Source organism: Lacerta agilis, chromosome 12 (genome assembly GCF_009819535.1).
Source record: "Lacerta agilis isolate rLacAgi1 chromosome 12, rLacAgi1.pri, whole genome shotgun sequence".
Taxonomy (NCBI): domain Eukaryota; kingdom Metazoa; phylum Chordata; class Lepidosauria; order Squamata; family Lacertidae; genus Lacerta; species Lacerta agilis.
In genome coordinates, this window is record NC_046323.1 from 36982682 (window position 1) to 36995996 (window position 13315).

The 13315-nt window shown below is 43.7% G+C and overlaps 1 protein-coding gene across 1 annotated transcript in view; it reads left to right on the top strand.

Moving 5' to 3' along the window:
• Nucleotides 1-13008, top strand: part of APBB1IP (amyloid beta precursor protein binding family B member 1 interacting protein) — a 49728-nt gene extending 36720 nt beyond the window's left edge. Inside the window, exons 10-14 of the mRNA XM_033165449.1 lie at nucleotides 1727-1837; nucleotides 6353-6451; nucleotides 7478-7595; nucleotides 8530-8621; nucleotides 11446-13008. Coding sequence (XP_033021340.1) covers nucleotides 1727-1837; nucleotides 6353-6451; nucleotides 7478-7595; nucleotides 8530-8621; nucleotides 11446-12009 — 984 coding nt within the window. The 3' untranslated portion in view covers nucleotides 12010-13008. The remainder of the gene's footprint in view (nucleotides 1-1726; nucleotides 1838-6352; nucleotides 6452-7477; nucleotides 7596-8529; nucleotides 8622-11445) is intronic.
• Nucleotides 13009-13315: the final 307 nt, after the last annotated feature.

Here is a 13315-nt window from a genome sequence, read left to right on the forward strand (position 1 = left end):
AAGATGCTTGAACCCATGCTGACATTTTCCAGTGAGCATGAATAATATATGTGGTTTTCTTGCACATGTGGGCAAAGTGATGCGATACTACACTTGATCTACTGCTGCCACTCTCTGCCCGCCACGCCATCCCTAAGGGGAGGCAGGCCAAGTGGAGGCCTAGCCAGTCTTGTCTCCACAGAGTTAGAGCACTCCTTAAGGGTCCTACCAAGCTGCAATTCACTAGCACCGGCTGTCTTACTCAATCTAGGGAAAGAAGCATTATTGCTCGTCAATGTCTATCTGCCCCCCTGTAAAAAGAAATCCGTAGTTAAAGCCAACTGGGAAAAGCTGGAAGCGTTCCTAGAGCCCCTTGAATTCTCCTATCCATCCACCCCAATTATAATCGGTGGGGACTTCAACACATGCATGGGAACAGATGATTACAACCAGGGGCAGAGCAAGCCTCCTTGGTACCCGGGGCGGCGACCGGAGGCATCCATGGGGGCGGGGCATCATGACGTCACGTTGTGACGTCACGATGCACTGTCACTGCGGCTCCGCCCCAGCTGCAGGGAGAAGCCGTTTAAAAAAAAAGAAAAGCAAAGGCAAGCAGCCTGCTTGCCTTGCCTTTTTTTAAAAGGGCTTTTCTCCCTGTGGCCGGGTGGAGCCGGCCGCAGGGGCGAGGAGGGCCAACGAGGATATGGAGGGGTGTCACCCTTGTGACACCCCTCCTACTCGCTGGCCGCCCCGGCAGCGGGGAGAAAAGCCCTTTAATTATTTTTTTTTAAGGAAAGCAGGTGCCAGCGGCTGGCTAAGCCAGCAAGCAAGCCAGCCACTGCGCACTGCCGCCGATCACAGGGGTTGGTGCCCCCCACCACTCGGGGCTATGCTTAGCCCAGGTTGCAAAAAGAAGGGAATTGATAATATTAAATGGCAACAAAGTAGGGGACCGCCCAGGGGAATATACCCACTTTTCAAAGGCAGGAGGAAGCGTCATAGATTATATATTGATATCAAGATTTGCCTATAACCTTGTGTTGAAGTTCCAGGTGGGGCAAACACTGAGAGTGACCATCTACCACTAACCTTAGCACTAGATGGTCCACCTCTTACTAAACCTATGGCTAATCCTCAAAGTGATGATCCACCCTGTGTTGTAGCATTGGGGAGGCCACGGGGCGGTTGCCCTTGGTGCAAAATTATCAGGGGCGCAAAATTTCAACACCCGGTGTTGCCTCAATACAGGCTGCGCCCTCAAGTATTTGAGCAGAAGAATGTGCTTTGAATGTGTTTTAAAGGTGTTGTGTTTACACAGCCATAATAGAAACATCTAAGGATACATTGGTTCCAGGGGATCACAGTAACTTGAGTACCCTTCTGCAAAGGAAACTAAAGTCAGATTGTGTTAGAATACGTGGGTAAGAAATCTATTTAGTACCGAATTATTCATCTATTCATGGTACCGACTTAGGAAATAAACAAAAAGGCTACACAGAAAATCAGTACACAAACCAGCTTCTGATGTAAATCTTAGTGCAGCTACTCATTTTTAACTTGGAAGCTCAGGAAAAGCCTCAAGTCTGATATTCTCTCTGTTGTTGTTACGCTTAAAAGTCTTTGCATTAAGAAACAGGATCAGACTGACCTGATGACCGCGTTTCGTGTCATAGTGTAATTTCGTTTAATTTTTACCTTTTACCTTTACTTATAATAATTTATGGTGTGTTTGGCTTTAATTTTGTAGACATCTCGGGATTTGGCTTGCTTCATACAGTTTGAGAACGTAAATGTTTATTACGGTGTTCAGTACAAAGCAAAGTATAAGGCACCTACAGACCACTGTTTTGTCTTAAAGGTAGGTACAAAAGATCATGCATTCTGGAGTGGCTGTTGTAAGCATGTGTCACATTTGTAGCGCAATCCTGTTGTTCTGTAAAACTCTTATAGCTAGAGCCTAGAAATGGAAGTGAGATTTCTAGAGTTTCTGGATATAAACAATCTTTAGAGGGCAAAGGCAAGAGAGGGAAATAGCAGGGTTTCAACCTCATATAACTCTAGCCTGTTTGAATCTAATGAGCGCATGAAGGGCTTAAACCATAGAGTAAGATGTCCTGTCAGGCCTAAGCCTAAGCCTGTGCCACTTCCCACCTTGAAAGGAAGTAGGTCACCAAGACTTTATTATATTCCTCTTTTCCATGTAACTCAATATGTAAGGAGCTCTGCATGGCTTTAACCAGCCTCTTTTGTTTCCGACCAGATCAGAGTCTGAAAGTGGTGTTTTTTTCTTTACCAATAGTTTAGAAACTTTTACCTTTTGTAATTAAACCATGTTTTGACTGCCTGTACATCTTTTCTGACTGCTGCACGGGAAAGCACATGAATCTGACCTTTGAAGATTTTTGTAGGTAAACCATTTCATGACTTGCCAAAGGTGTGGTCTATCTAAGGGGACATTTGGGGACTCAACAGAAGAGCACTTTTTTACACCTTATATTTCCATGCTTTTCTTTGCTTCATGTTTTGTGATTTTTAAATCTCTGCTGGGGTTTTCTAATAAAACAGTACTTGCCCCAGACTTGGGTCTTGGCTTCCAGGATTTCAACACAAATTAGGTATGACAGTGTGAAATGGAGTTTTAGATGAACATCGATTGGAAAAATGGCATGGTGGGAATGCTAAGTCCCTGCCCAAGTTCCATGATTGTGATTTGAATTATTGAAGTATAAAAGTTTTCCTCATGGTACACTTCACATTACACAGCAAGTTTCTTTAGTTTCCCAGGCCCCCAGCTGCTATTAACACCTTTTTAAAATGCAGAGGATCTTTTGAACTGAATATCCTACATCATGTCTAGTTTGGCTGGAAAGCCTGGCAGACTCCAGAACTGCTGAAATATTTGAATGATAAATCCCAATTTGCACTTATTTCAAATGAACAGTTATGCATGCAAGACACAGAGCTTTGAGGATTGGCTGTGTATGGGCCTTGGCCTTGTTGCAATGAACTAAGTCCCATTTATTTTAATGAAACTTTCAAGTATGTTTGTAGTTTGTCTTTTTTTGCCAACAAACAACGAGGTATTTGCAAACCCCATGTTCAACCGAAAAGCCTGCTAAAACTTGTAGCGCCTTGTCAGGAGCATTTGCTGTTGAGTTCAAGTTATGAGCACTATGGCATTACTTTTGGAAATTCAAAGAGTCACTAGCGTAAAATCTTAGCCCCAAGTTTTTGTTTTTTTAATAAAAATATATTCACAGTTGACAGTAGCAAGGTAATCTAAATGTAAATTGGCTCGTTTAGTCAGTCTGTTGTGTCTGATACCAGGAGAATTTAATTATGCTTTATTGGCGCAGGTTTTGCATGAGTAACCTGAGAGTAATGGTGCATAATGTGGAATTAATCTAGGGTGAAAGAATTGGTGCCCTGGGAACAAACTGGCACAATAGCATCATCATACCCTATTTCCACGCCTTAGTACCTGCCATTTCAGCCTATCCAGCTGGGCTTTCGTAATAACCTTTAGAGACATCTTTCAGATGGTGCTTTTGAGAATTGTGTTGCCATGTTCTTTAATGTTGGCCTTCTAGGGCTACTCCATGTGATCTGGTACATATATTTCATAGTGTAATAAACTCAAAAACTGCATAAAGCCGAAATCCGGAGTTCGTCTTGTTGCATCCCAGCCTGCTTCCCCTCGCAAACTGGTTGATGTGATGCAAAGAAACAAACTGAGGTATTTGACTGGTGATAATATAATCACGCATTCAAACAATGAGAGCTGTTCCAACATTCAGTGAGAACTGTTCCAACTTAATGTGCCAAGTTAATGGGAGGTCATGCCCACCATGTACTTATGACCAGGACAGTACTTTGTACTTATTATTTATTTGTTTCACAAAAAGCATACACGGCTCAATTGTGAAAAACACCACCACCACCTCAAAAGTGGTTTACAAAAGATAAAACAGTAAAATCAAAGGGGGGGGACGGGGATGACACACACAACCATACTTTAAACATGCAAAAGCTAAAATAACAAAACAGATTAAAATTACCCCGACGTTCTAAGCATCTGGGCAAGTTTGTCTAAATAAGAATGTTTCTTGAGGCACCAAAGTGTTTGTAGGCTTCTGCTTTGAAATATAAAAGTTTAATGGCTATAATGGAAATAGCTACTTCTCCTAAAGCGTTCCCTTCCATACAATAATCCAGTTCGTACATATGGCTAAGAGTGAATACACATGAGACGCATATGCGGTTTCTCAGAGAGGAGATCCCAGCCACATCTTGGTGGTACTGCTGCAGAGCTTCTGAGAGATATGGCGTGGTCTAGCTGAGCATGTCACCTGAACTTGGTCTCGTGGTTTGTCTTGCTTCAAACAAACCATGATCTATAACCAAGGTTTTGTTCTTGGGCAGGCTTCCTCAACCTCGGCCCTCCAGATGTTTTTGGCCTACAACTCCCATGATCCCTAGCTAGCAGGACCAGTGGTCAGGGATGATGGGAACTGTAGTCTCAAAACACTTGGAGGGCCGAGGTTGAAGAAGCCGGTTCTTGGGTTTACTGCTCGTGGTTTGTCTGAAGGAGACAAACGACAAGCCCAGGTTTGGAGGACATGCTAAGCCATACTATGGCTTAGGTCAAAGCAACTGGAGAACGTGAGGAGGCCACTGAGTTGCAGCCCTTAAGACAGTGGAGCCCTGCCTCATGTTGTAATTGGCAACTAATAACTAGTAAGAATGCTTCAGAGAGAAGACAAGAGAAAGGAACTGGAGGGTATAACTAAATATTACACACCAGCTCGGCTGTCAAAAACCCTGCCAGCCTTTTTATTTATTTAAAGAGAAAAGCTGCTTCATGAGGGGAGTTTCAAGTGAAGGTATTTGAATTTAAAAACACTTCAGAAAATCTGCATTGGTTCCTTATGGAGCCTCTTAAAAATAATGAAGTATATTATTTGGAATATTAAGGAAGACTGGCAAAGGTTAGGGCCATGGTAATAGTTACAGGTAGGTAGCCGTGTTGGTCTGCCGTAGTCAAAACAAAATAAAAAAAATCCAGTAGCACCTTAGAGACCAACTAAGTTTGTTATTGGTATGAGCTTTCGTGTGCATGCACACTTCTTCAGATACACAGTAATGTTTGTTTTAGTTAAAAGAGATCTTTAAAAATTGAAAAGTATCTGATGCCATCTGCTGGATTTAACTGATACTTACAACGCATCAGAATTCCTAGTTCTAATGGAAGTACTCATCAGCATTGAGCTGAACATTCTACTTAGCATGTGAACATTTTAGTTGCCCTACATTTTTCATGGTGCAGAAGATACATTTTTGAAAAGACAATTGTTGCAACAGTAAACAACAAATAATTTGTCCTGATAATAAAGTTTCATTTGGTTATTCTAAAAGATCACACCACATTTTTGCTTGAGTGTTGGGTGGATTCCTGCCAGAGTCTGAACAATGTATGTATTCAGTAAACATATGCCATGTTATAAAAGTAATGGGTGTCATGGGCTGAATTGGCTCAGAGTTTTGTGCCATGTACTAGTGATTAGGTGGAACAAGTTTGTCATAAAACTCAGCCTGGGATATTTTTTTGTTAAAGGGCAGCACATAAATTAGCTAAATAGTAAATGAATTAAATACTGAACTCGGAACACATTGGACTTCATGATCAGATGTCTTTTTATAGTCTACATTTTATGCAGATTTTCCATTAAGCATTTTCCATTAAGTACTAAGCAGATTTTCCATTAAGCACTAACAAGGTTATACTTTGAAGTTAATGCATGACAACCTCAAAAATTAACACACATAATAGGGAGGCGGTGAGGGGCAGGGATGGATTTGTTGTTGTTTTTTAATGTATGCAGAAAAAATACTGGGACCAGTGAAAATATGTATGCAAGCTGATACCAGATCCTAAACAGAGACACAGAAATCCTAAATTAGAGGATGTGGAGCAGAGATTACTTCATATGCTTCTCAAAAATTTGCTTGCTTCTTGAAAACTGCAGATATGTTAATCTTCCAGTTTATACAACTGCCAGATGACAATCCTCAATGGAGACCTCAATTTACACACTGAATGCTAAGCTGAGAACTGTGACATGCCTCACATTTACTTGGCTGGAAGTCATGTTGGAAGTAGGCCGTTTCAAGCTAAGCTTCCACCCAACAAATGTCTCCTTACAAATGTGTTTGATATGAAGCATTTTGTGACTTGTTCACAGATGTATGTCTAATTTGTTTCCTGCTAATGTAAGACCATCCTTTCTTTCCACTTATTTTAATTTCAATCTATTTTAATGATAAAAATTATTATTATTATTATTATTATTATTATTATTATTATTATTACCAGCATCCTCAGATACAGAAGGAGTCTCAGTATATCAGATATTTGTGCTGTGATGACCGGCAGACTCTACATCAGTGGGTAACTGGCATAAGAATTGCAAAGGTATGAAGTGCGAGATGTGCAGTCGGTTTTTTAAAAACACACACACACAAAATAGTTGTATAATTTGTTGATTTTCACAACGGACAAAAATAACCCTTGTTCCTTTCCAAGTAAAATATGGGCACACAATGGATAGGCATTTGTGTAAATGTGAGATAATACAGATGCAAATGTAATTAGGTTGTGGGAGCCTAGAGAAGTCTCATCAAAATTATGAATAAGCTGTTCTAACTGCAGTAAGGAAAACAAGGCAAAGATTGTAATGTGCTCACACATAGTTTATACGTGTGGATCAGGATTCCTATCTGGTGAAGGTTGCCCTTCCCATTTGCAGCATGCATCAGCTCATGCATGGACTGCACTGCCAATGGGTGTATTCAGGTGATAATTTGCCAGCTGGTAACTCACCATGATGTGCAACCACCCAGCAAGCCAGTCTTCTGTATGATCATGCCAGATGTTACCACCCCAGTTTCACCACATTTCTGGTAAGGTGCAGAAGTGTAATAGCAAGACATTTCGTGTGGTAGGGGTAAGTCCTGGTTGGCCTAATGCACCAGCCTCCTCTGATCAGTGTTGTAAACCACCCTGAATGAAGCATCAGAAGAGTGTGGTTGGAAGCAGAAGCATGGTTCCACAAGTGAGTTCATCCAGTGTGTGAATTTAAGCCAAATGTTGTAAACCTAGGGATTCAAGGTTTAAATTGCCTCTTGCCAAATACTTAATGGAATGGGCTGTAGGTGATCTCTGAACCCTACAAATGGAAATGACTTTACAAATGCATTGGATTCTAGACACCCATCTGCTCAGGTGTGTTTAAACAAATCCTTGCGCCTGTAGTTTTATAGTACTGACGTTTATACTAGATGCTGTAGGCAGACCTAGTACCATTCACTGGAGAGTATCTGGAGAGTTGGTTGTATTAGTCAAAACATCAGGAAGCAGGAAAGTGTGCTTTTATTCCTTTGAAGGGGTATTGGTGGAAATTTTCTGCATATAGGATAAAGCATGTGCTTATTTTCTCAGTATGGAAAGACGTTGTATGATAACTACACTCGCGCAGTGCAGAAGGCTGGCTTAGCTTCTCGACTGACCAAGCTAGGGAATGTTCAATCCTCCACTGCTGTGACATCATCTTCAAAAGGTATATGATATATAGTAAACGTTAAATTGTGTGCACCCGTACATAAGTTATGGAAGAGCATCCTGCATGTTGGGTTTTCTGCAGATTGGCATTTGTTCTGATTCAGCGGTAAGCAGCGGGTTTTCCTGGGGAAAAGGGTGGGACAAGAGAAAAACCTCTTGGGCTCATGCCTTGAAAACACTGGAGAAGCGAAAAAGTAGATGAGCCTTCAGTGTAGACAATACTGAGCTAGATGGAGCAGTAGGTCTGACTCTGTGTAAGGCAGCTTCCCATGTTCTTAACATTTGGACACAGGTGTACTAGAGTTCCCAAAGTGTACTATAGTTCTTCTGGATTGTATTTTAGTTATAGCTTAACTTGGCCTCTTCAACTTTGGGTCTTCAGAAGCTGTTGCACTAAAACTCCCAGGATCCCCGACAATTGGCTAAGCTGGCTGGGGATGATAAGTGTTAAGAGTTCAACAACAGCTGGGCTCCCAAGGTTGAAGAATATCATTGAAACATATTCTTGCTTTGCCAGTTCAACGTTTTCTAAAAAGGGAACCTAGAAGTGCAAGAACTAATTGGGGGGGGGGGGATGGGAGAGAAAAGCTGCTGCATATCCTAAACTGGAGAGTAAGATATGACACTCCTGGCCAACTGAACAAGTTCACATAATCCTCTGCAGGTACAGTACAGTTCAAGCCACAGAGATTTCTTCTTGGCTTTGTTCCCTTACTTAGTTTGTCAGGAGTAGGGCATGTCTGCAGCTCCTTAGAGAAGCATCAACATACAAAACTATTCACAGGGTGCTTTAGGATCCTATGGAGATTAGTGTATTACTTCAATCGTGATTCAAAATAAGAATAATTTTTGCCTTTAATCATTCGAATTTGGTTTTGCAAGCCATAAGCAAGCCTGTTCTTTCTTTCTTTCTTTTTAACCATGTGTCATAGGTAGTACTCATGCCAATGGACAGGTCCCCCAAAGCACGACCCTCACTGCTGCAAATTCTCCAGAACCTGGGAAACCTGCTGAGATGCCCAAGGTACAAATTAAATTGAATGTATCATCATAAATTCAGCATTAACATAAATACATCTGTAGGCAGGAAGCCTAGAGGTCCATGCAAGGTCCATGCATTCTTCCAGCTTGGCTAGAAGCAGGCCCATCTTAGAGGGATCGGCCGCCCTGGCGCAGCGATCCCTCGGCGCCCCCAGCCTGCCGCCTCTCCGCCCGCCTCCCTCCCGCGCTGGCCGCCCCTCGGGAGGGGGGTGGGCGAGCGGGGATGAGAGGCGTGGCGTTGGAGCGGGCGCCCGTGCTCCGGCTGGCGGAGGATGAGGGGCGGGCGGGCGCTCGCGCACCGGCGGGAGGGCGGGCGGGCTGCAAGCCGGCCGCCCTTGCCTCCCAGAGCCCCAGCTGGAGCGCTGGAAGGTCGCGCAAAGCCCCGCGCCGCTTCAGCGCTCCAGCTGGGGCTCCGGGAGGCGAGGGCGGGCGGCTTACAGCCCACCCGCCCGCCGGCGCGCGAGTGCCCGCCTGCCCGTGGGGGCGGGGGCGGGTTGGGGAGGGGGAGCCCGGTATGCCGGTGGGCTCGCGGGGGCGCCCCTGGGGTGCCCTGCGCCCTGGTGCGCCGCGCCACCGGCCTCTATGGATGAGACGGCTCTGGCTAGAAGTCTACACACATTGGCTGCAGCCACCCACAGCCCTTGTAACACACGAAAGGTACTGTACTTCTTTTGTCAATATTGAAATCAAATAAATAAATTAAAAAGCAATAGGAATACTATTAAAAATCAATATGAATATTTAGTGCAATGGAAATGTCATTTCCCATCTTCAACCACATCTACTTTAGACTACCTAAATGAAGCTCATGGAGCATTGGTGATCCACAGACCCCAGTTTAGGAACCCTTGCTCTCCATTTGGCTTATAGCACCTGTGCCAAAGTACCTGTAAATGAATTAGGAACTGGAGATGTGCAAAATACAAACTTTGGGGCACCTTTGGTGGTGCTGTGGTCTAAACCACAGAGCCTAGGACTTGCCGATCAGAAGGTTGGCGGTTCGAATCCCCACGACGGGGTGAGCTCCCGTTGTTTGGTCCCAGCTCCTGCCAACCTAGCAGTTTGAAAGCACCTCTAAGTGCAAGTAGATAAACAGGTACCACTCCGGCGGGAAGGTAAATGGCGTTTCTGTGCGATGCCCTGGTTCGCCAGAAGCGGCTTTGTCATGCTGGCCACATGACTCAGAAGTTGTCTGCGGACAAAACGGCGGCTCCCTCGGCCAGTAAAGCGAGATGAGTGCCACAACCTCAGAGTCGTCCGTGACTGGACTTAACAGTCAGGGGTCCCTTTACACTTTAAATAGGTTTGTTCCTTAAAAGCCTGCCTTGGTTACTTACTGAACTGAAACAATTCATTCCACTTATCCATTTTGTGCGTATATGCTCAACGTAAGGGAGAGTTGAGGTTTTTTTGATCTACCTAGAAACCGTTCTATAGATAACTAGAAGCAGGAAGTGCTTAGAATTCAGTTGAAGGTTACCATGCAGACATAACTCTCTTAACAGCTACCAGCTGCAACCTGCAAATGAAAGGAGAGCATATGCATTACACTGCCAACTAGATTCTATTCATCTTAAGAACATAGTCTAGCAGCCACATGGTGAAGGCAAGCTCACATAATATTCTGCCACGGCAAACATTTACCTAACGAACTGCTAGCCTAGACGACACTTTCATTTAACCTGTGTGACAAATGCTTTGGAAGAGATCAAACATTTTATCTTTCTGTTCAGTTTGTGTACAGTGTGCGGCTAGAGGTTAAGACATTCCAGTCATCTTTAATTATTAGAGAATGTGGAGGGAAAGTGGCTGTGATTGGTACAAAAGGGCAGGAAAATGTATAGTAGCCAGCTTGCTCCCAGTTCTTAGCAAAATGCATTCAAGGTTAAGCTCCAGTCACCAGCCTCCAGCAAACTATGTAAGTGCAGACCAGAGGAGATACGGTAGGTATTAACTACTCTGTGTACAGGCCTTTTTAGTGCACCTATTTCCCAATGGTTTCCAAAAGGCTAAGGAGAATGCAGTAAGCACTGAGCTTAATTCAGCAAAGCAATATATCAGTTGTAAGGGCTAAAGTGGCTGCATTCACACTATGTGAGCACTGCACTGTGTTTGTAAGCCAAGGAAATAAAGCCGTGTGCAATGCCAGGTCAATGCAGGGCCAGCCCTACCATTTGGCAGAGTGACACAGCTGCCTCAGGCAGCAGAGGCTGGAGGTGTTGGTGATGATCAGTGGCAACGTTGAAAGGCAGGCTTGTCTGTGTCACACAGCCGCTGCTCCACTGTTGTGGACACTGTAAATGTTCAGGTAAGATTCAGCTGCCAATCTGCTTGGCTTCTGTTCCGCTTCAAATGTTTACATCATTGAAATGAAAATTGGCAACTGACTCCTAGTCCTGGAACACTTCAAGAAAGACTGGATTTTCTATCAGGCTGCCAGGGGGTCGTCCTTCTGTTTAGACTCCTTGTAGCTTCACATTCACAACAGATGGTACCTATGCTAAATCTCCCTACATCAAATGGGTATCAGGAAATGGCAATATAATTTGAGGAACCGAGATTGTAAGTAAACTTAAATGTCCACAAACAGGAGAGAGTCCTTCAGATTGTCTGGTTTTGCAAAAACCAATCCTTGTAGTTTTGGAATGCATCTATTTTTACTGCTAAATGGACACAAATGGAAACCTCAGTGTTATGTATTTTCCCTGCTGCCCTGATACCAAGGAAGACATAATTCCTGCTGGACCTGCAGTCTTTCTTTTACTATTCACCTCTCATTTTGCAAATTGCTTCCTTTGTTTTAAAAGGTTATGAAACCAGACAGCACCACTGACACCAGACGAGCGCCACCATCTCCCATGCCACAACCGAAACACCTCCGTAAACCTGGTGGGCTACACCCACCACCCCCTCCTCAAAGACGATCTTCTGCTTTTACTGGTTCGTTGAACCTGCCCCAAAATATGGAGAGAAGAAACACAATTGCCACATCAGATCTAGACGAATTTCCACCACCCCCGGAATCAATACTGCTACCCACCGAGTTGGAGGACTTGCCACCACCACCACCACCGCCTGAATACTATGAAGATCCTCCTGATTTCATTCCAGCCCCACCACCTTCCTTTGCTGTGGGCACTGGCACTCCAGAACTGCCGCCACCACCTCCTGCAGTCTCTGCCCCCACGATGCCTCCGCCTATCAGAAAGAAACCTCCACCTCCTCCTAAAAGACAAGAACAAAGTGCTGGGCAGGCAGGAGGGCCTAGGCAAAGTGGGCTTCCTCCAAGGGGGGATGCAAGTGAACAAGGAGGAGACTTAATGTCTGATTTAATGAAAGCACTGCAAAAGAAGAGGGGTGAGACATCATGAAACAAGCAGTTTCAATGAAGATTAGTGTGCGGTTTTAGTTGGATCAGGGAGAGGGTTGCCCAGAGAAATTGTCTACAGCTCTTCCTGGTGGTCCAAAGGAATATGTGCTAGAGAAAGGCATCCCCACATATCCCGAAGCAATGCATTTCCCCCCTACCCGCCCCTGTAACTTGTTCCGAGATGGTGGCTTCCCATGTTCCTGGTTTGAGGCTGAAGACCACAACTAGAAGCATGGGAAGTGTCCCAAGGGAGAGGCAGATTCCCAAGGAGATTTTGATCTAGCAAAAAAGAGAAAAGAACCTTATAGCAAATTAAAGGTTGACTAATACTAATCAATTGAAGTTTTAAGAGCCAATTTAATTGGATTTTCCCTGGGCATGTGTTCATGTAGATTGCACAATCTGTTCTTACCCTGTAAATGTATGGCAAATGTATGGACAGGCATGACCTGATTTGCAAAAATAAGGAGCCTGAGAACAGCACTACAACAGTTGCAGTGATAGCTGTCTCAACAATTCCACCCACCAACCCCATACTTTTTAAAGAGCTAGTACTATTAGATACAGCGAGAACCAACCATTTAGATAACAGTGAACACTTCCACTTGAGGCTTTATTATTCACAGGTTGTCCTGACTACACTATGCCACACCTGTTTCCTCAATGGTTTTGAAGTGAGAAATCCCAACCAAAATGCTGCTTTCAGTTGTCGTATCTGCAGGCTATGTCTCTGGTTATTTATCCAATATAATGCAAGGCCAAAGATACGGAGGTTTCAGTTCTTCTTCCCACAGCAACCAAGTTAGCAATTGTCTTTTAAGTGATGACTAAAAATATTTGTCTCCTAAAGACTTTATGATGATCTGAATACATTAAGTCATTTATGACTTCTTACGCATCTTTCATCATTTATGATTCACCTTAATCTTCCAGTGTTCATTTTGACAGAACTTGTTTTGAATGCCAGCTCCTGAATAAAATCCTCTTCAATGCCTCATAAAAGTGTCAAAGTTAATGAACAAGCAACACAGTTTGTTTTGAAGCATGTATGTAGCGCATGCATACGAAAAACATTCTTTGGAATGGCAAGTGCTTTCCTTCTCTGAACATTCAGTTCAGGAGAACAACAGTTATGCCTAAAATTGGGAAACATAAACAGACAGCATGGAGGCTAAATCCTACCCTTGGAGAGTTGTCAACGGCCAATCCTCAAATGGCTTACCAGCAGAACTAGCTTGTGAACCAGATCTTTCAACACAGTTGCAGAGACACCAGGAAGAACCTTGGCTATAAATGGTACTTAGATC